Source organism: Rhopalosiphum maidis, chromosome 2 (assembly GCF_003676215.2).
Source record: "Rhopalosiphum maidis isolate BTI-1 chromosome 2, ASM367621v3, whole genome shotgun sequence".
NCBI lineage: Eukaryota > Metazoa > Arthropoda > Insecta > Hemiptera > Aphididae > Rhopalosiphum > Rhopalosiphum maidis.
The window spans coordinates 27,021,617-27,045,073 of NC_040878.1; the positions used below are offsets into that span (position 1 = coordinate 27,021,617).

At 24.5% G+C, this 23,457-nt stretch overlaps 3 protein-coding genes across 5 annotated transcripts; all 3 read right to left on the reverse strand.

The window, feature by feature from the left end:
• Nucleotides 1-836: 836 nt before the first annotated feature.
• Nucleotides 837-2,721, reverse strand: LOC113552789 (KRAB-A domain-containing protein 2-like). Its single transcript, XM_026955717.1, has 2 exons — nt 1,385-2,721; nt 837-1,316 (listed from the first exon to the last, which is right to left on the reverse strand). Exons 1-2 carry the CDS (start codon nt 2,301-2,303, stop codon nt 1,192-1,194), a joined length of 1,044 nt encoding a protein of 347 aa, XP_026811518.1. The 5' UTR covers nt 2,304-2,721; the 3' UTR covers nt 837-1,191.
• A 2,438-nt stretch (nt 2,722-5,159) lies between these two features.
• On the reverse strand, nt 5,160-12,354 carry LOC113552696 (methanethiol oxidase). Of its 2 annotated transcripts, XM_026955542.1 has the most exons (11): nt 12,099-12,346; nt 11,834-12,006; nt 11,567-11,749; nt 11,325-11,484; nt 11,068-11,208; nt 10,827-10,992; nt 9,196-9,293; nt 8,942-9,129; nt 8,737-8,882; nt 7,065-7,187; nt 5,160-5,517 (listed from the first exon to the last, which is right to left on the reverse strand). In XM_026955542.1, the coding sequence occupies exons 1-11, from the start codon at nt 12,103-12,105 to the stop codon at nt 5,469-5,471; spliced, it is 1,434 nt and encodes a 477-aa protein (XP_026811343.1). In that variant the 5' UTR covers nt 12,106-12,346; the 3' UTR covers nt 5,160-5,468. The 2 variants fall into 2 exon arrangements, with proteins under 2 accessions (XP_026811343.1, XP_026811342.1); XM_026955541.1 differs by having other exon boundaries at nt 10,827-11,208; nt 12,099-12,354.
• Nucleotides 12,355-14,423: 2,069 nt separating this feature from the next.
• LOC113553684 (carcinine transporter) lies at nt 14,424-22,271 on the reverse strand. Of its 2 annotated transcripts, XM_026957152.1 has the most exons (11): nt 22,070-22,271; nt 20,528-20,663; nt 20,345-20,453; nt 16,393-16,496; nt 16,138-16,292; nt 15,897-16,065; nt 15,634-15,760; nt 15,441-15,559; nt 15,143-15,357; nt 14,888-15,066; nt 14,425-14,813 (listed from the first exon to the last, which is right to left on the reverse strand). In XM_026957152.1, the coding sequence occupies exons 2-11, from the start codon at nt 20,563-20,565 to the stop codon at nt 14,679-14,681; spliced, it is 1,350 nt and encodes a 449-aa protein (XP_026812953.1). In that variant the 5' UTR covers nt 20,566-20,663; nt 22,070-22,271; the 3' UTR covers nt 14,425-14,678. The 2 variants fall into 2 exon arrangements, with proteins under 2 accessions (XP_026812952.1, XP_026812953.1); XM_026957151.1 differs by lacking the exon at nt 22,070-22,271 and having other exon boundaries at nt 14,424-14,813; nt 20,528-20,751.
• Between the last annotated feature and the right edge of the window lie 1,186 nt (nt 22,272-23,457).

Genomic DNA, 23,457 nt, shown 5'->3' on the forward strand with positions numbered 1-23,457 from the left:
CATAAGCACGGCTACATGATAAGACATAATTGGCCGCCATTTTAATATTCGTTATCATTTATCACTTGTGCTTAAAAGATAACATAAAATTATTTTTTATTTTTATTATAAATTCATAATTTAACGTTTGACCAAATGGTGTAACATAATATTTCAATATAATAATAATTATTATTAATAATAAAACAATAAAAACAATTAAGTATATTTATTTACAAAACTTATGTAAGCTATAAAGTATAAAGTTACATAGGTTATAAAATAAAACAGACTGTCAGCTTTTGTCTCTTACTTGCTGTTTTTATAATTGAAGATGTTATTATCTTGCTATAAGCATGTAACCGTCACAGTATTGAGGTATGTTCTTGTTATGTGATTTATGATTTATTAGTTCTATCATAAGAGGTCTTCAAAGTAAATCACATGTATCCCACTCTTGAAACATAGTAGAGAATCAAGCATTTTGAAAATAAACCATAATTCTTAAATCTGTTTCTTTTTCAATCATCAACGATTAAAATAAAGATTATTAGTTTTTCACGCGGTGAATATATATCATAATATCATATATATATCCACCTTGGTTATAATTTTAAAAACATTGAGGCTAGTTTTAGCCTTCCTCGTTGTTATGTAAAAATAATTTATTGATTTTATATCTTTTTTATTACAGTAAGAATAATCTTCATACTCAAAAGAGTACATAATGAGTACAAAATTTACATTTTAAGATCAGTATAAGTTTTTTTTAGAACATAAAATATATCATTATCAACGATTAATTTTAATAATCACAGTTTGTTGGGTAATATCAAATAACGTTACTTGTAACAAAATATTTTAGATGCCTTTTTATTTAAATACAATTCGTATAAAATCATACATTATTAATTATTTTTACATAATGCATCTTAAGTTAAGTGTCTTGTTGCAGGCAGAATGTTATGGTTAACAACCAATCTTGCAATGGTTGCTCTGGTATCTCTGGAAAACCCATTACACAACTATTAATAGCTGCTATTCTTGAAGTTACCTTTTTTTCATTTACTAATTTTTAATCACTTCATCGGGAGTTCAAAGGTTTTTCTTTTACAAACAGCTATTTCCTGTCTTCCTGATAATAAGCTGCAATTTCTTTTGGCAATTTTTTTCCTTTGTCGTCGTCTTCATTATTAGAACATGAGTAATATTTCATAAATCTTCTTTTGTTTTTATTTCGGTTATTTCAGGCATTTCAGCATTTGGAAGATTAGATGTCGCCAAACTTATTCTGGCAGTACATCCAAACATTGCTTCATAGGGGGATGTGCCTATACCTAATAAATAAAAATATAAATTTAAATAATATTAACAAAAACAATAAAACATATGGTAAAATATGTACCTGGGTGAAAAGTTCGATTTTTTTTAAACTGAATAAATTTTAATGCTGATGGCCAATCCGAACTATTTTTTTTGCTCATCCAAGCAGATAACATTTCTTGTACATCCCTATTAGTTCGTTCGACAGATTCCTGACTTTCGCTGTGCTTTGGCCATCCATAATCAATTTTTACTTCATCCCATATGACATGAAGTTTGTTAATTACTGAAGTTACAAATTTTTTTCCACTACATGACTGTAATATCGAAGGTGCCCCAAATAAAGTATAGATATCAATTAAATTATATGCAATTTCTTCAACACATTTTGATTTCAGTGGCTTCAAGACTATATATTTAGTCAAATGTTCCTGATAGTTCATTATAAATCTATAATCATTATGACGTCGAGTCTGCATGTCAATTAGATCTACTTGTCCTCGAGAATTGAAAGTAGGCTGTAAAATTGGTTTAGGTGTTAATCCTATTTTTGAACATGCAGCTTTTTTATGACATTCAGCACACAATTTTAAAAATACCATAATTGTTTCATTAGTTATATTGCAATAATTATTTTTAAGTTCAGTTACCATACGATTTCGTCCACCATGACCTATTGCAGAATGTGTATCGTAAAGAATATCAAATAGTTCATCGATTGTTGCATAGTATAATACAACATTTTTTTCATCAATAGGTCTAATCAGATGTTCTTTTCCATCCATTACTAAAATATCATACTTACGTATTACACGATAGTCTTTCGTAGTTTTTTTTTCACCAGCAGTGTTTAAAGATTTTTTTGATTTTTTCACCTGTTGAATGACTCTACTATAATCACTGGTTGACAAAAAAGCATTGTTATCTTCCCGTTTATTCATTAAAATTAATTGTATTTGTTCGTTAAATTTTGAGCGCATGGTATTTTTGTCTATAGCCATAGTTATAATGTGAATGCCAACTACACCAATATTAAGATCAGAACACTATACAGTAGGTACCGGTTATATCTTTACGTCACGTTAAAACTTAAAAAATTGATTGTCATACACTAATACCACAGTATTAATCATCAACTGTTGCACATTTTTAGTTATTTTACAAAATAAATTACCGATTCGAACTAAACTACTAATGTTAGTCAAGTAGTAACAATAAGTTAAAGATTTCAGTTTGGTCTACGAGCCATTAATTTGTAAACAGTGAAAAGTGAATTGTTATCGTTGCTATCATAATATTATCAAAAATGTACAATCTAAGATACAAGTCACAAGTGATACAACATAATATCACGAAACAATAATAATATACAAGTTAAACGCATAGATAATACATATTTTCTATGGTTAAACATCGGTATATGCATGATAAAATGTATTTTGTCACGGGCCTATGATTATATAATATAATGTATTTTCAAGATTGTCAAACCACTGAATACATTAAATCAAATTGAGTCGCCAAGACAGCTGTAGATCTCAACCATGATCTCAACTGCAATTTAGTGCCATCTAGCGGCATTTTAATAGAAACTCAACAAACCAAAATTTATACACAGCCCACAACGGTCTTATAGGTAATGAGTGACTATAATATAGACAATGACTAGGGTTGGGATTTCAATGCATTTGCATTATTTTTTTTTGAAATGTCTTACTCTTACACGATGCTTTTTAAGCTAATAATGTGTATCAACATCAAGTATTTTATATTCTAACCACTAAAAGGGCTTTTTAAGGCATTTTTTGTATTATAATGAATTTTATATTTTTTAGGACATTTTTGATCTATTTCTAGTATATGTCTAAAAAAATTTACTTCATTGAAATATAAGTACCAAAAAGTATTACACTACTACGTAATATAAATTATTTTCATTTTAAACTTAACATCAGATAATCCAGTTTTAAATTAGACAAGGCTGAAATTGTGAATTGTTCTTATTGTACAGACGTACAGTTTAATGCATATGTATTTTAATTTTTTACTCATTTCTTTACATTATATTTTTTTTACTTATAATTTTGAATTTATTTAACAAATAATGTTTTTTTTGATAGTTTTAGGACATGTTTTAGAGTAGGTATTTAGATCATACAAGCATTTTTTGGTGTTTTTATGAACTTATGTATCAGAGCCCTACTAATGACCATTTAACTATAATAACCTATGACCGGTTGCATAAAAATTATTATATATTTATTTTATTGATCCGATAATTTATTGGCTCCATAAGTTTTATCTTAAACCAGGTAATCGGTAAAAAAGAACTGGGAAAAAAACGATTTTTAAAAATTTTAAATATATATTAATTGATTATGAAAATTAAAAAATAATTACTTATACCATTAATTTTATAATATATACTATACAGTAGGTAATATATAGTATATTATAAAATCAATACTTACACACATTTACACGACCCTCATGTACTCACATCCCTCCCCGAAATTTTTTACTTCGTTCGTGCCTGTGGATACCTATAAATGAACGACCATTCCGGTTTTCCATTCTTAATTATTATTAAATTTGTACCTACTACCAATTTCAACTAAACGAAATTATATACATACATATATATATATATATAACAACATAAAACATAAGAAATAATATTATTAAATAAATTATATAATAATTTTAAACATTGTCATTTTTACAAAAAACCGTTGTCGCCCAGTAATTAAATATATCATTTAATAGGTGACAAAAAATTTTCTCTGGAATTTATGTTGCCCCAGTATATTAGTTAAAATATCCACTGATTTGTCTAATGTCTATTACTATAAATTAGTTATTAGTAATAACTTATTACTGTGCAACTTCCACTGAGTACACATACATAGCTATATTATATATATTATATTAATTATTATTATTTTTTATTTCATTGAAATATCTTTACATATTTTGTGCAATGAGTAGGTTTGATAAGTGACAAATAAAGAAAAATAGTTAACATGAATCGAATGATTAAGGACGATACCCAGTAGTAACACCCTATAAAATGACAGTATAACAGTAATAACAATGAAAAATTTTAAAAATTGACAAGTGTTACCCGGTAGCGATGTCGAAAAATATTTATTATTTATAATTTGATTATCAACCTATAAAAATGGTCCAGCCTACTTTTTACAACCATACAACACCCACCCATCCATTAATATTTTTGTGAATCACGTGATTCAAGTATACCCCCTTTAAGCCGCAACTGCGCTTTATTAGTACTTCTATCCATTTAGCTATTGTAATTTGTGTTGTATCTAAAAACAAGTGTAAAAATCACCTTATCCTTATATTTTATAAGCAATTTCATAAACTGTGGAATAGTGATTACTGGCTAGTGCCTTAAAGTTGTAAAGAACTTAGTAAAATAGATAAGTCAGGTATCGTCATTAATCACATAGGTACAGATTTGTTTGATAATGGATGGTCAATATCTACCAAAGTGAAAAAATATATATAATATATATAAATAACCATCTTTAAGACTTTAAACATCAAACATACCAGTATATATTTCATATAAATTATACCAGGATAAATTAAGTTCACCAATTTTATATAAAAAATAACAATAAAATCTAGTGAATTTTGTTATTTTTAACAATTTACTTTTGCTTTATTTCATAAGATAATTATTATTAATTAATAATTACTAATTAATATTTACCTACTACTAATATTACCATTTAATAAAATCTTTAAAAACAAAATATAGAAAATGCCATTGACAAATCATGTTGTGATTATTTAGTAATTATAAACTATACTATAAAAAAAAACTGTCATTCATTTGCTTAAGATAGATATATATTGTACCAATTAATAGCATAAACATTAATAGTAATTTTTATTATATCTAACCCATAGGCGCAAATAATGTTTGACATTCGGGAACGACCCCAGCCATTCCATGTTTGCGCCCTTACTCACTACTTCCCACAACTTATGATTTTATTATATAAAATTTATTAAAAATCTATTTATGGTTCTTTTTTAAAATAAATTAATAATTTACTGCAAATTACACATTTTGTATTATTCTAACTATAGTAGATATAATATATCCTATTATGGCCTAAATAATATATTACTTTTTAATCTTCAGTTAACCAAATGTCTGATGTACAATCACCTCCTGGATACCTATAATAGTAAATAATATATATTATTATTTATTACAATACAATTTTACAAAATTGCATGAGAGAAGCATTCGGCAAATAGACTATGGTTGGATGGTTAAATTAAATAGTGCAATACTGTTGTTTTTTACTTCTTTTGTTTTTCAAAAAGTTTGTTTAATAATAATTATTTATTATTTTTAATTATATAAATCTATAAAATAGTTAATACTTTTTAATATTACAAAAAGTTAAAAATCTTGAAAAGAAGGTCTTTGCCTATAAGCTTTGTCTATGGTTAGAGGACAGAGGTGTTATATAATTTAACAAATCCATAGTTATATAATGTACAATGCAGAAGTTAAGTAACTAATACAAATAAAAAACCATACAATAGAAAATTATTTAGAATAAAATGAAAAAAATAAGGGCAGTATTATTAAGGAAAGTAATATTATTTAGGTAAATGTTTCTATTTGTCAAAAAAGTTAAGAACAGGCGTATTTTAGAATTTATTTATTTTTGTAGTTTCTACCTCATTCTAATTATTACTTTCAATAAATAGAACTATAGCATTAATTAAAGCAATTGTATTTCTGTTCTAAATCTAATAATTTATTTAAATAAATTGAAAATAGTCTAGGACTTATTGGACTTAAAACAGTTCATAGAGGGATATTCCATTTTATAATATTCGCCATTTGAATTACTGATTGATTCATTCATTTATAGTCTAGGTCTTTTAAAAGATGTAAATTTAAATTTTAAACATTTAAACCAATCAAGAATGATATTTTTCTTATACGTTTTCTTAATTTATATAATAGTAATAATTCATGAAATACTGAATCAAAAACTTTTGCAATATTTAAAAATATACCTAAAAATTATTAACATGAAAATGAATTATAAGCTAAATTTGCAAAGCATGCTATAGCATCCTCACTACCAATATGTTTGTGAAATCCAAATTACATATCATTTACAATATGTTTACTAACCATACATTTTTTGTAACTGATTTTGCTAACTTTTCAAGTACTTACTTCAGATATTGATGAAACTAAGTTTTTTTTTTTTTGAGTCGCCTACTTTTAAGATTGGATTTACAATTGTTCATTTATACGTAGATATATGAAAAAATGTAAAATTATACTTTTGGAAGTTTATATTAGCTAAATAAGTAAGTCGTTTACTAATAAATCAGATGAAATTATATCAATACCTGAAGATGCACCTTTTTGTAATTTATTTTTATCACTACCAGTATTTCATATTCAGTAAAACATTTATAATTTAGTTTATATTAAATTTATGTAGTATTATTTTTAGAATATTTAATGTTTATCATGTGATGTAAAATGTGTTACTTTGTTGTATTGATTATATAATTATTTTACTAACATTTACAGCGATTATTTAAAGAATCTATTCAATTATTATTATGAATTAATAGTTATACCTATCTAACTTATAATATATTGCATTATAATATCAAATTATAATTAAACAGTTGTAACATTAATTCAATTTATTATTATTATTATTGTTCAATAACACAATATTTACCTTGTTTCATGTGCCATGATAGGTCCATCTGGTTCTTTTCCAAAATCTATCAAAAAGTCCTGGTCCAACGATAAACCTCCATTAATAGTATCCACATCAAGTTTGACTAATGTAGATCCATGTCTGTAATTTTTTCATTTTTAATGGTTTTTAAGTAAAATTAATATAGGTATTATAAAGCATTAGATTATTCTACATGTCCCAATGATTTATAAAGAAGTAGGGCAAAGTTTATCTGGAAAATTGTATTTTTATAAATATAAAAACAAAATAATAAATTAATCTTAACAGTATACAGGGTGATTCTTTGATCATAAAACACTCATTATTTCAAGAAGTATTCATGTTTTTGAAAAAAATTTTTTACATAGTTTCAAGTAATTCAAGTAGTTAAAAAACAGAGTTTTTATTATAAAATTATTTTTTTTAAATATTTTTTATCCTTATATTTTTTTAAGTTATTTACTTTTTTTAATGACAACATAGTTTTAATTTCATTTTCTAAAGCAGAAAAATTTTTTAAGTATGTATTTTGATATATAAAAATCAAATTTAGGGCAAGTAGTTAATAAGTTATAAGTATTTAAAGTTTTGATGTGCGGAGTAGAATGGTACGGGATTACCCCGCAAAATGTTTATCCAATACTTCGCTTGACTAAATTTAAATACGTATAATTCATAAACTACTCGTCCTAAATTCGATTTTTATGTATCAAAATACTCAGAAAATTATTTTGCTTTGGAATATGAAATTAAAATGATGTAATCATTAAAAAAAGTAAAAAAACTTAAAAAAATATAAGGGTAAAAAATATTTAAAAATATAATTTTTTAATAAAAACATTGTTTTTTAACAACTTGAAACTATGCAAAAAAAATGTTTTCAAAAACATGAATACTTCTTGAAATAATGAGTGTTATATGATAAAAGAATCACCTGTATAATACTAATAATACTTATAAATATATAATTTTAGATAGATTACTTGTATAGTTATTATATGACACTTATAAATGCATTTAGGTAATAAAAATTATATTAAAGTAAAGTGTTTAACATCATTGTAAGTAACAATTGAAATACCTACTAATAATTATAAATGCTACAATAAATACTTAAGTATAGGTACAGTTAGTCCTATAGTTACTCCTACTTCTTAAAAATAATAGGGACATTCATTCTATACAGAGTTGGACAAAATATTACATAGATAATTATTCAAATAATTTTCAAATATGATTATTTGAATTAAAAATTATTCGAATGATTTTTTTTTATAATTATTCAAATAAAAATGTAATTGAATAATTTCCAAACATAATACTTATACAAAATACAAATATATTCAAATTCTTTACTTTCTAGTTTTTTCTTTAGATAGTTCTATATTTGTTTCATTTAAAGTGTTTTTCTATTTATTTCAAATAATAATTTTAAAATACAATGCTAACTATTGTTTTTTAATACGTAAATGTTTTGATTACCAAAATACCAACCATATTATGTTAACTAAGATTAAATTATTTAAACTTAGATAATTAGATAATTTGTATTCAAATAATTATGAAACAATCAATCGAATAAAATATTATTTGAATGATGCCCAACTCTGATTCTATAAGACACTTTGACATATAGTCTTTTTTACCAAAGAATTCATAGTAAACTAACTTAACAGATTCTGGATAGAACTGTTTATCCCATGGTGTAAATAAAGAAGTAGTTACATACAGCCGTTTCCCATCTAAACTTAACTGAAGCATTTGAGGTGAACCAAACAAACGTCTTTCTTTGATATATACAGGTTCTGGTTGTTTCTTTAAATTAATAAACTCAGTTACTTATTATATTCTTAGTATAATTTAAAGATATATACTTTAAGCTCAGAGTCTTTTACAATAGTTAATAATTCATCATTCAACAATAATCCACCTAAAAATATTTGACCAACTAGTTTTGGTTTGCTTGTGTTTGTTATATCATATTGTCTGACATCTCCGTGCAACCAATTAGAAAAATATAGATATTTATCATCCAAAGATATCAAAATATCTGTGATCATTCCTAAAATAATAAACTAATATTTTTAAACTTTATTTGAATATTTTATAATAATAAAAAAATAATTACCTGAAATTTCTTTTAATCCATTGGAATCTTTTACAGTTTTCTTAGGTACGGATATCACTTTTTCAGAATCCCAAGTACCATCATCAGTGCGAAAAAATCTGTAAATATATTTAATTTTTATAATTGTATTAATTATGTATAAGTATCAAAACTTATAATATATTAGAATAACTGATTTAAGTTATCTTAATAATGTAATTTAAACATTTATTGGATTTTATCTCCCAATATACCAATGAACTATAATTTAGTGCAGTGGTCGGAAACTTTTTTGACTCTCGAGCCACATTCACAAATTAAAAAGAGTTCACGGGCCAGATAAAAATAAAATTTTTACGTTCTTAAATTATTTACTATGAAAAAAAATAAATACTGTCTAAAATTTTAAAATTATGAAATGAATAAAAAAAAATTTGTCGTTCTAAAATTTAAAGTGAGCTGGTTGCCAACTACTGGTTTAGTGTAATAATTATGAAAATATTGTGTCCAGTCCAAAATGCAAATTTTATTGTATTCAGTGATTATACATAAAATAAATAATTATTAAACTAAAAAACAAAATCATCAAAATAAAAAAAAAATTTGTAGATTAAAAAATGTATGTATATCTATAAAATTATTTTTAATAACTGTTGTTTAACCGTGGATTCTCCTAATTAAAATATAACAGTTAACAACTATTTTACAAGTACTTTAAAAGTTCGATTATAATCTATTATACTTATGGTGATCAGATATAAAAATACAAAACTAAATTTTAAAACTATGCTCTTTTATCATAAAAAACTCATCCTTGAGAGAATTGGACATGTATATATTATTTTACTTATTTCTCCCATAGATCATCTCCATCTATACAAATTATTTTTTTTTTTTTATGTGATTATTATTTCAATTTCTATAATCAACTATAAAACTTATAATTTTAAATTAAAGTTTTATCATTACGCAAGATGATTATATGTGTTTCTTTATGATCAAAATACTTTGAAACTTAATATATTTAAAATTCTAATTTCTAATGTAGGATTATTGAAAAAAATAAAACTTTAAATATGAACATTTATTAATATGTTTCCCAAATATTTAACTTCAATAACATTATATATTATCTTTTATTAGCATTAGGTTGAACCATAAAATATAAATGAATAATTAAATTATAAAAAATCATTGCTATGTATTAACCTGAAATATTTTCAAAAATGAATATAATCTCATGTATCTACAATACTCTTGCTAAGGGCACAAGGATAATGCATAAAAAAAAGTATGTTTGATCGCCATGACTACATAATATATTAATTAATATAACTCTTTATAATAATATAAACTCTAAATAGTAAACTCTTTATAATATAACACTATTAACACTAAACCAACTGAACAACTCTTAAATATCTATATTAATTTTATAACTTTCTAGGATGTACAGATAAAATGTATAAATTTGTTTAAAATAACAAATAATTTAATGATTATAAAGATGTGCATATACCAGCTTTATAAACTGATAAATACAACACATTTTTAGAACACATATTTTAGAAACTCAAATTTATTATTAGGTAGTTCACAAAACAGTGATATACTGTATAATGAGAAATAGTCCATTTATTAATTTTTAATACCTAAAAACATTGCTATTTACTGCGCAGCCAACAAATCCTTCAGAAGCTTTAGGATTGTGTAAGAATCGTATTTCTAAAGGTGCTATGCCGTCTGTACCCAGATCAATAGTTTGCAATAATGTTCTTTCAGACCAAGAATAAAAATTGAGAGACCGTCCATATTTTTCTATTTTATAAACATATTTAAAATTACAAATGTGTGTTAAATAAATAAATAACCAGTTATAAATATTGTAAATACCAATATCATTAATATGATCAGGATTAAAACCGATTTTAAAATCTTTGGGTGTCCCCCATTCAGATGATACTAAAACATCCCAGTATGGTTGATACCAAAAGTCATATCCAAATTTTGCTGTGTTGCCTTTTGTCCATGTTTCTACAGTTAAAGTAAATAAATAATCTATAGTCTATTATACATACATTAAATATAAACATTTGATATATTTTTGAACTAAAATATATTACACGCAATTTTATTGACACTTAATTTACCTTTAACTACTCCTTCCTCAGCATCTATCAATAAAAAATCACCTTTCCCATTACCTTCAGCATCGCCCATAGTTGAAATCATTACATAGCCATTAGGTAAACAATGAGTTGTATGTAAAGTTGATACATTTAAAGCATGAACTTCACTGGGTTCAATAGTCTATAAATCCAACGTAAATTAATTATTTACTCATCTGCATTTTAATATGGCATTAATTTTTAAAATCCAAGTACGCTTATACTTTATGTAACTTAGGAGCTTTTTCGTTAGTCACATCCAAAACATAAATTCGATCTGATCCTAAAGAAGGCAAAATTACTTTATTTCTGCTTTTTGTACAATCATCATAACAACTACTACAAGTGTTCCATCCAAAATGATGTAGTTCATCACCAACATTTTCAAAATTAGTTCTGAAGATCACCTGTTAATAGCAAAATTTAGCTACTTATAAATAATATTTATTTAACATTAGGTAGCATTGAAGCAATATAAAATATATTATTACTTGAGAATATGTAGGACTATTTGGGTTTACATCAATAGTGGCCAAATAATCAGATTTTTTTTTTGTTAATGTATTTGGTTGAATACATATAGTATACAAAATAGTTTCTCGTTTGCCATTAATAAATGCATCTAGAGGACTTTTGTATCCGGGTCCACACTGTTTTTTACAATCTAGGCATAGAATTGAACATATAAATTATTTTTTATTGTACCAAATATCATTATTATCTATTTAATATTCATAAACAAATTGAAATACTTACTTGCCATTACAGTTGCTTAATTGATGCGAATAGACAGTAGTGTTATACAAAAATGAAAATATATTAATAAGCGTTATAAAACAAACTAGGTATGGAAATTTCAATATTATTGTTATCAAATAGGTACCCTAATTACATGAATGTAGATAATTACTAAATACTTAGATAAAATAAGAATAAATAGATATTGTACCTATTGAATTGTAAAATAGTATGTTATACAGTAAAATAATGAATGCTAGTAAATGTAATAACACCTACTGGCTACTACCTACCTGTAAAATTATCAGTTTATCACTCTATAGAAAATAAAAAGTAAAAGTAAATATAAAATTAAATAAATAAATAGGTAACCATCATTAAATACAGGTAGCTACCTATTTGCTAAATAGTATAATATTATCTATATACCTACCTAGTTGAATGCACTAAGATTATTAAAAACAAAAACAATATAATAAAGATAAGCAAAATTTATCTGTACCCATAAAGATTGCATAATGTATTCTAAAATATTCAACTAATTATAAACCTATACAGTATAATATGTATATGCATTTAATATATTTCTCCTAAATGTCTTCTTCAAATTATTATGCTATATAGGTGGTAAGTATTAATAGTGTACCAGGTATAATTGAGGAGGTCACTGGATACAGCAATATTATAATGGATGTGTTAAATTTGAATTAAATAATAAACCATTGTATAAAACAATTCATTGAGGAGATTGTGTGTCAATTGAAAGTTTTTAGTTTCTAAGGGATTTTTATTGTTCATAATGATTTACTAAGCGGCATGCATCCCAAATTTTAATGTTTAGAAATTTTAAATGGATATAGATATAGGTACTAAAGTACCTATTTAAAGGCGATAATTTAAAATATTTTAATTTTTTGTACTACTAAAGGAGTACTCTGTAGAGATATAATCTTCTGTTTTTCATATAAGAACTCGTATTTAATATTATAAATTAGACAAATTGCAGGGGTGGCTTGCTATAAGAATACTAGGAGCGACTGCTCTTGCCCCGAAACTGAGGGAAAAAAATTGTTTCAAGTTAAACAGGTTTAATCATAATTCATAATAGAAGATTGATCATTTAAGTAAAAAATAAGTGTATCTAGATCATAAATCATAAAAGTTAATAAACAAATTAACTCAAGAAGAACCTAAAAATATTACATTGGTCCTAGTAAATTTAGTTTGTGAGTGGGTGGGTGGGTTGTTTTGAAACTTGCTCCTTGGCCTTAAGTTTTGAAAATTCAATCCGCCACTGCCAGATTAGTGAGAACATTTATAGATAATTTGGTGAAGGTACCTAATTCAAAATTCGAATGGTTTAAGTTTCTAAGTTTTAAAGATGTTAAAAGGATAATAGTCCTTAAAAATTGATTTCCAAAATTATAAAATTTATGTAATAATGGATCTATAGCATTATACTTAGATCGTTTTAAATAATTTTTACCAAATTATAAATGTTGATAACTTAATTTTAATTATTAAAAATTTTAAATCATCTTTATATCTCCCATATTTTTTGAACCCATTATTATGGACCTTTTATCCTTAGATATTATTATATCTATTAATCTACAAAGTTACTGCAGCTTTGCACATTAATCAAAATTAACTCACCCACCTAATTTTCTATAGATAATTTAATTTAATTACCTAAAGTATATGTTTTGCGTCACTGTCTTCCAATCCTAATACTTTTACAGTGACATAAAAAATCTTCACGCCACCTAACTACCACTTTGGCCGTCTGTATCTATTTATTTATTCATACAAAATTTAAATTATTATTTTGATAAGCGTTAGATTTAGAACCATTTATAGATACTTATTCAACTGTCGTGTGTTTTTTTCGAGTTTGTAAATGTACTATAAAATTGGTAGAAAACATAGGGTAGAATACTTATCGTGTACCTATATATCGACACGGCGACACAATTCCACTGTCATTTATTCTGATACTGGACAACTCAAACAGATGTGACATATTGTCAAATATGAATAATATGGTTATTGATTGTACTAATTGATACAAGATTTTAACTAGCAAAATAAACTACTGTATTGAGATACAGCCAATACAGGCTACGTAGTTATGTATGTACTATGTAGTACGCCTTGCACTGAGTATAACACTGTATATAATGTATTACTCTGGAGTCTGGAGTGATGTCAACCATATACCTATAGAGTAAAGACTATAGGTGTATTCAAAATAAACTTGAAAATGTGTCAATTTTTAAAACAATTTACAAATTTTGGTTTTTAACTTACATTTCCTTTTATTTATTACTAAATCTACTTATATTGCATGCGAATTATTATTAATAGCTTATAGCTATATCTACCTATACTGACTACGGAAAGGTGATAGACGATTGCCCCTGACCGTGGTTTATATTATATTTATATTATATTATATAAGTATAAAAGGGCCCTCTTTTATATAATATAAAATAAAATATATCTTTATACAATTGTAAATTAGGCACATGCCACATAAATAATTGAAAATTTACATATTTTAATTTTCATAAATAAATGTAAATGTGAATTTGCTTATCACTTGTACTCTTCTCCATCATCCAATGTTTGTGGCAAATGGCAATTTTTTGTCTCAGGCAAAAGAAGTGTAACAAAAGCACCAATTATTTGCAAGATTCCCATTACAATAAGTGATAATTGAGAGCCAGTTCCCTATAATTAACACGATATTTACAATAATTTAACAATTTATCTATCGTATAATATTTTTTTAAATCAATTATTACCACATAATTAATGATAGGAAGACCGACAGGTCCGATCATACCAGCTACTGAACTAACGCTTATTCCCAAACCTCTAACTACAGTTGGATATAACTCTGGTGCAAATAAAGAAAGAATAACATAAGAGGACGAAATTCCCATTTTTCCAATACAAAACATTATTAAAGTCCACTGATCATCTAAAAAATTACATTTAAATAAAAAGTACTAAAATCATCCATGAAATTAGTAACTATAATAGGTTTATTTGCAAACCTAGAATGGGAAAAGTAGCAGTTAAACAAGCACACCCTCCAATCAACATACTGATATGCAGTAAACTTTTTCTGCCAAATTTTTCCATCGCTGGCCATAATACTATGTATGTAGGTAATTCAACAGCTCCAGCCAAGAAAAAGTTTAAATGTTCATCAGAACTTAGAGCTGGTGCATAATAAGAAAGTCCAACATAAACAGTAGTATTAACAAACCTTATGGAAGAAAATAATATAAAGAGATAATTACATTTAAATTATAATAAATTATAGGGACCTAATAATAAAAATAGAAATACCATATAAAAGTTATTGCTATTGTTTTGAAACGTAAATTTGGTGTCTTGAATAAGTGAAACACGTTATATTTTTTGATAGTTTTACTTTTTTGATTTTTAAATTCCTCTTCATATTTAATCTTAATGTAATAAAATTATAAACACATACACATGTTATATTTATTTTCATTAATATTAAATATACTAAATATACCTTTAATTGGTCCATATAATCCAAAGAAATATCTTTTCCATTAACTTTTGCCATTTTTAATAAAATTGTTTTGGCTTTTTCAAACTTTCCGCATGCTAAAAGCCATCTTGGAGATTCAGGGAAACTCCTAATATTTATCAAAAATTAAATCAATATACACAGGCATAATGTTTAAATTAAAAATATGTATAATATATTATATTGCATGGATTTAATAAACATTTATATTTTATACTATTATATAATTATTTAATTTTACTTACCACCAGTAAAGGAAATAAACAATAAATGGTAAAGATGTAGCTAAAGCAAGTTGACGCCAATCACGAAAAGCATACAAGACTAATGATAAAATAACCATACCGACAGAATGAGCTATGTTAGTAAGTAGAATACATGTAGTTCGATGAGCTGGGCCAACAAATTCTATAGCTATATATATTTAAATAATCATATTATAATAATAAAACATTTTGACTTGTGCAATTTTGTATTTTATCTTACGGAGCACATTAGGAGTTGCTAAAATTGCTGGTACAGTAAATCCTACTCCAATTCTGAAGATTAGCCACATCCAAAAATCCTTGGCAAATGCAGTAGCTATACCAAATATACATTCGATAAATAGATAAATGAAAAATGCTGGTCGTCTCCCAAGTCTACAGATTAAATACAAATAGATAATTTAAGCGTGGAAACTTAAAAGGACTTAATATCACAAAATATCCAAGTATACGCAAATAAAATATATTTACTAACCCATCTTGAATAAATCCAAATAGCAACATACCAAATAAACCACTAAGACCAAATATAGTTAAAGCAAAAGTTGGATAAAACTGTTTTGAACATACCAAATCCCACTAAAAAATAATTATTTAATCAAATAGGTAATTATATCGTAAAAATGGAGCAAAAACAGTCTGATTTTAGTTTTTAAGTTTAAATGCGAGTTAAAATAACACATTATAAATATACATAGGTACCAATTGTCTCAATAGTTATTTTTATTGAACTTTGAAGTAGGTACATGAGTTACGTATACGGAAATAGGTATAAACGAATTGCGTCTCAAAAAATTAGGGATGCAATTCAAGTATTTTAATCAGGGGTTCTTATTAATAATGATTAATTAATTGATTAATTGGTTCAATTATTAAATAATACATTTATTTTATAATTTATCGTTTGTTGAATGTATAATAAATAATTTTTATAAAATAAAACTAAAAAGTATACGTTGAATTTAATCAAATATCAATAAGGTCATGATCTATTTGCAATCATATAATATAGCCTATAGGTAATAAATAAATAAATAAATAAATAAATAATAATAATAATATCAATCGAGATGTCAATCAAAAATTTGATTCATATTTATATGATAAGCTTTTTACAAAATCTAACCTTGTTATTAATATAGTGTACCCAAAAAGATAAATTGTATAGGTACCTATAAACGTGTGAAAGTCGTTTACCCGTGTATTTAATCCGTTTTAATCAACAAAATTAACAGAAAATACGTTTAAAAACTATACATAAATTATTACATAATATTACCTAGAAATTTATAATGAACACGAAATTAATATTTAAAAATAAATAAGTAATAATTACATTATGATTTGAAAATAAATAAATTTTATAATATTATACAAGGTGATTTTTTAACCATGCTCACCCGATTATTATGCTTAAATTATGCATATATTCTAATTTTGATTTTTACAGTTTAAAATTTTTAAAAAACAACTTTCTTATTAAAAAATTATTTTTTAAATATTTTTTATCCTTATATTTTTTAAGTTTTTTTACTTTTTTGAATGACAACATAGTTTTAATTTCATTTTCTAAAGCAGAAAAATTGTCTAAGTATATATTTTGATGTATAAAAATCGAATTTAGGACGAGTAGCTTATAAGTTATAAATATTTAAAGTTTAGATGCGTGGAGTGGAGTGGTACGGGGTTACCCCGCAAATTGTTTGTCCATTACTCCGGTTGACTAAACTAAATACGTATAACTCATAAACTATTTGTCCTAAATTAGATTTTAATGTATCAAAATACATACTTAGAAAATTTTTCTACTTTGGAATATGAAATTAAAACTATGTTATCATTCAAAAAAGTAAAAAAACTTAAAAAATATAAGGATATAATATATTTAAAAAAATAATTTTTTAATAAAAACGTTGTTTTTTAACAACTTGAAACTATTTAAAAATTAGAATTTGAATATATACATAATTTAAATATAAAAATGGGGTAAGCATGCTTAAAAATCACCTTGTATATTGTATATAGTTAGGTATTAATTTGCAACCATCAAACTAGGAAAATTTTTGCAACGAATGAACGAAAAGTAAAAATTATTATTGGTAGGTAATTTAAATTATTTTTCCATGTTCCATTGTAGGATTTTCTGCTCAATATTAAATGAATCTTAAAATTTAAAAAAAATATATTTTATTTATTTTACAGCGGTTACAAAAGAAACAATGGATTATTAATTGAAATCGAACAGTTTTAAAAAAAAATACTATTGTAAAAAAAGCTCATATAAAATTGTATTATCTTCTACAGTTCTACATAGGCATACCTATGTATCATTATAACAATGCAGTTTGTGTGTTATGTGTATGTCATGTATGAACTTACTGGTACATGTAGATACTGATGCTGTAGCTTGAAGTAGTATTATATTAATATATTACATATTAAAAATTTACTTCAGCAGCGATAAATTGTTTGAATAATAACGACAATTACAGTTTATACATTTATACAATACAACGTATTGTTACTTTTGTAGTTATACAATAATTGAACAATGGCAAACCGATTATTTAGTAGTTACTTTATAGTTTATATGATGGTGACGAAGGTATGCACTATAAGTCTATTTAGAAGTCTTAGTACCTTATTGAATATTGACTATTATAGGTCCATGCCATATTTTCTCCCATATCTAAGATGAGTGGGATGATACATTATCGATGTCGGTGCAATATAATTGCACACATTTTACCTTTACTCTTTACTCTTTCAAAAACAAAATGATTGTACATTATTGTTTACCTTTTTATATTCGAAAAAAATGTAATATAATCACCCATAAAAATATTTTATATTGTTGGCTAAAATTATTAAAAAAATTATAAATTTATTTATACTACAGTAAATTATATTCCTACCACGTTGCAATAATTTTATGAAAAAAAATTAATTACAGTATTATAAATAGTTTAATGCTTCAATTCATGTAATATGATAATAAGTTTGAAATTTACATATTATATAATATTATTAGCTTGGATTGGACTTTTGTAATGAATTTGTAATTTTGTAAATTTTGAGTGGAGCATTGGTTATTCGCAAGTAAAATGTAAATTATCCACAATACATTTACAATTATAGGTATATTTATTTTATCACTCTATACGTATACGTTATTTATACAGTACATTTGTTTTATTTTTCATCATTATTTGATTATCCATACCTAACTACAATGCATATGGGACCCACGGTCCAATTAGTGCGGAAAATCGACGCTCCATTGCAGTACTTATTTTATACAGTCGAGTCGCGATAACTCAAAAAAAACATTATTATTCTAAAAATTTTTATTTACATTTAACTTTTAATAATTTATACAAATTGTATTATTGGAAATTTTGATTAAGGGCATTAAAGGCCTGTAAAAATATTTAGTCAGTGGACCCAAAATTTGATGTTGAAGGTTTGAGGACAGTATTGTAAATTTCTTTAAAACCAAGGATAAAAAATAATTGTTGTGTACAATCATGTTATGTTTATTGCAAGTGGAAAGATAAAAAAGTGTGTAATCGTGTTATACTGTTATGCACCTTATTGATAAATCATTTATTGTGTTGGTATTTGCGAAAAACAAAGATTTAAATTGAAAATTATAAGAGTTTATAGATATGGCAACGAATCAGAATCAAATATAAATATTATGTTATTACATTAATATACAGACATAAGACAGACATGCATTTATCAAATATATTATAATAATTAATGACTTAATAACTGCAATATTGCATGTGGGAGGAAGTACCTATATTGTTCCTTAAAGTTTTAAACTTTTTGCTTTTTAATTAATCTTATGTAAGCAAACATTATAAATACAATAATAATTATTACTGTTGTGGTTTGTCTATCTTTCAATTATTTAGTTAAAAAAAATAATGATCGAATTTCAAAAGGTTTGAAAATGTTTTGTTTATATATAAGCAGAGGGGTCTTTTAATTAGGAAGTACCTACTATTCAAAAATAATTTAATACGCATCAATGATTAATAAAGAGGAATTTTAAAATATGTATGTCAATGCACCTACCTATGTTTTAACTAAGGTAAAATATATTTAGTAATCAGGAAAAATAAAATTCATAAATTTCAGATTTACATTTCTTAGAAATTAATTAAATAAAATTAACAAAACATTTAAAACAAGCTATCATCTATATAGCTAATTACGTAACGTACAAATATTGAAATATATATAATAAAATTAGGCATTTTATAAATTGAAAAATTGCAATAGGTAGTCAAAACCTACAATTATAGACATAAATATTGATGATAAATTTACTTTTTAACGACGTTCAGTTTAGATACTTATAAAAACTAATGTCTAACAATTTGTGTTTCAATTAAAATTTGATTATTAAAATTTACTTCAGTAACAATTGTAGATAAATATCGACTGTGATCATAATCCCAGAATTTGCACGTGTTATTCATTGAATCCGAACATTGATTAATTTTAGACGTAGAATTAATATGACTGAAAGTATAGTATACATTTTATGAAATAAATTATTAATTACTAAGTTATTAAATATTATATCGTATACTTACTATTCATCCTTACACCAATATTCGGGAGTGGAAGCCATAAATAGTTGATTATAAGCATGAAATCCACATGGCAAAACACATGGTAAAACGACAAACCAGATTAATTGTTTTTGGTATAAGCCATACTCACCAAAGTCTATTAACATTTTATCGAAATCCATTTTTAAATAATTTAAAGAATGACTGAAAAGATGTACCTATGGCCGAAGCTCTAATGAAAATGCTTATATATACACATTGGCATGGTACAAGTTAATTTAGCTCCCTCTTTTTTCTTCTTTTATATAGCAATTAGGTATATAGCATATTTAAATAGAATTTTTTTTGCAGGTAGCATTAATAATATCTTATTATTGGATAGAATATGTATTCATTTTAGATTCTGAAGGGAGCAATGAATGTATTGATTTTACAATATGTTTTTTTTTTTTTTTACATAAAAACTGCTTTGATTTTCAACTTTAATACTTATTTTATTATTCTGGTAGGAAAATGATTTTAGCTGATGGTTTAATGGTGAAGAGGGTCTTTATTTTCTTTATAATTTAAAAAATTGTATTTTTACGCAAAACTAGTTTCCGATAAAATCGATTTTCTCAAAATCTAAAACAAATAATAGCTGTAAATACTATTTTCCGCAGGTTTATATGAGAATTTACAAATCATGGTATAATTTCAAAATATTTCGACTCTTTTGAGATATTTAAAGATATAATTAACATTTCCTATTTTTTCTATGTATATGATATATATCTAAAATGTTTATTCCAGCAAAAAACTTAAACATTTAAACGAAACATAACGATTTTAGTTAGTTTGTCGTAATTTAAAAATATTTTTTATGAAGATTTGAAAATTATACGTAAATAGTATATACGTATACTTTTTATATAAATAATGCCAGTATGATATTTTCAAAATATTTAGATTAACTTTATGCTATTGAATTTTTATACCACCAACAAATTCTATTGTTATACGGTATCTAAGTACTTAATCAATATGACTTAAAAGTTAATAACAATAATATATGAATGTGGTATTCATTTTTTTATTATATCTATTTTGTAATACTAATAAAATAATCAAATATTAATACTATAAAATATGCGATGTTTTAAACAAAAACTAATGCGATTATCATATTATTATTATTTTGTTTAATAAATAATAAAAGTTTACTATAAATAATATAACTAAAAAAAAAAATTAAAAGCTGACAGTCAATAGACAAGGGCAGATCCAGCATGTATTTACGGTCGTGGCACTTTATAGGAACAATTATATAATATAGATATAGCCCCCCCCCCATCAAACAAAAACAATATGATAAAATTTATGTTTTTTAATATTATTTTTTTCCAACGGAGTTGGCACTTGCCCTTGTCAATAGATTGTCTTTCAATTATCATATCAAATAATTTATAATTGAATTCAAATTTAATACACACATTAAAGAGAGCAAACAGATAGGTACTTTTTAATTTTGAGTTCTTTGTAATACTTTTAAAATTAGCTTAAATGACTTATCCTTTTACACACTTCATTTATAAAAATGTAACTGCAGTGAACTTCCCTATATCTTATTCGATTGTCCTACTCTGTTAAACGACTTGTTTTAATTCTCTTAAAACACTTTAACACTTAATGTTTCCTTAACCTCCACTTATTTTTACATACTAAATTTGAATCAGCTATTAAACTTGTTATCACTTATTAGAGGCTGGATTTATCATAAAGATATCACAGTGTTAATTTTATTATTCGTAATTGTTGAGCTGTATTATAATAGTATATTAATAGCTTTTTAATAAAAAATATTTAATATACTAATTAATAATTTAAAAAAATGTTTGTTTCAAGTAAATAAGTTTGAAATTTAATAATTTGTAGTAATTTCTTATCCTATTAGAATTATTATAGTCATAGTTTCTTTTATTAAGACTAAACTTTTAGTAGTTCAAATTTTTATCAAATTCATTAAATATTGAACTTTAACACTTATTAGTTATTATTAAAAATTTTTGTTATAATCCATAGAAAGTCTATTTCTTTCCTATACATATTGATACATTTTTTTTTGTTCATTTGGAGTTTAGAATGAGAGAGATTTCTCAAGTTGTACTTCTATCAATTTAAAAGCATAATAAAACATATGAAAATACTTAGACACAATTATTTTCATAAGTGTGTGATGTTAAAATTTTCAAATTCACAAATAATTTTAACATATTAGCAAAAACTTGATTTTTTCATAAAAAGTTCTTCATAAATTCTACAAAAATTTAAAAATCTTAAAATTATAAATTAACAATTATTTTTTAAAGATATTTCAAGTTAAAATGTTGCCCAAATTAATTAAATTGTAAAAAAAAAAAAATAATAAAATGTTTAGATATTTTTTTGTTATTCAAAAAATATTATTTTTCAGATACTTTAAATAAAAGTTATTATTAGTTAACTTTAAATTTAGATAACTAAATTATTGCAACTATTACTTAATCAAGTAACATGTTAACTCTCTCCTTCTCTTTTTTTTATCCAAGAAAAAGGAATGAGTGGGAAGTGTTTACCACAATTCAGGCATCCGAACCAGTATTGTTAATTCAGAAAATTAAAAAAAAAATCTAATACATAGGTGGGGCCGCCTCTAACCATCCTGAATAACTGGCATTCGGCCCACAGAACCCTCTTTCCCCTAAGGTAAGTTCTAATAAAACTTGTCCCTGCAATAAAAAATTATAAATATTTTGAGTATAAGAATGACATTCATTATAGTATGTACAAATCAACATCTTTTTTAAAATGGTTTATTTTTCTCATCATAATTGTTCTTTTAAAGCTTTTATTTAATGACAAAATATATTTTTTATTTCATATACCAAAGTTAAATATTTTTTTGAGAATTTAAATGTAATATGAAAAAAAAC

What these genes read in the sequence shown, in the direction of transcription:
- LOC113552789 (XM_026955717.1), bottom strand. Translation starts at nt 2,303, where the DNA reads ATGGCTATAGACAAAAATACCATGCGCTCAAAATTTAACGAACAAATA. An exon ending in AAATCGAACTTTTCACCCAG is followed by an intron (nt 1,317 to 1,384) that starts GTACATATTTTA and finishes TTTATTTATTAG; the next exon opens with GTATAGGCACATCCCCCTAT.
- LOC113552696 (XM_026955541.1), bottom strand. An exon ending in ATAGTCCTACATATTCTCAA is followed by an intron (nt 11,750 to 11,833) that starts GTAATAATATAT and finishes TGCTATTAACAG; the next exon opens with GTGATCTTCAGAACTAATTT. An exon ending in ATCATGGCACATGAAACAAG is followed by an intron (nt 5,518 to 7,064) that starts GTAAATATTGTG and finishes TTACTATTATAG; the next exon opens with GTATCCAGGAGGTGATTGTA.
- LOC113553684 (XM_026957151.1), bottom strand. Translation starts at nt 20,688, where the DNA reads ATGGATTTCGATAAAATGTTAATAGACTTTGGTGAGTATGGCTTATAC. An exon ending in GTTTATTTCCTTTACTGGTG is followed by an intron (nt 15,761 to 15,896) that starts GTAAGTAAAATT and finishes GATAAATATTAG; the next exon opens with GAGTTTCCCTGAATCTCCAA. An exon ending in TGCTACTTTTCCCATTCTAG is followed by an intron (nt 15,067 to 15,142) that starts GTTTGCAAATAA and finishes GTAATTTTTTAG; the next exon opens with ATGATCAGTGGACTTTAATA.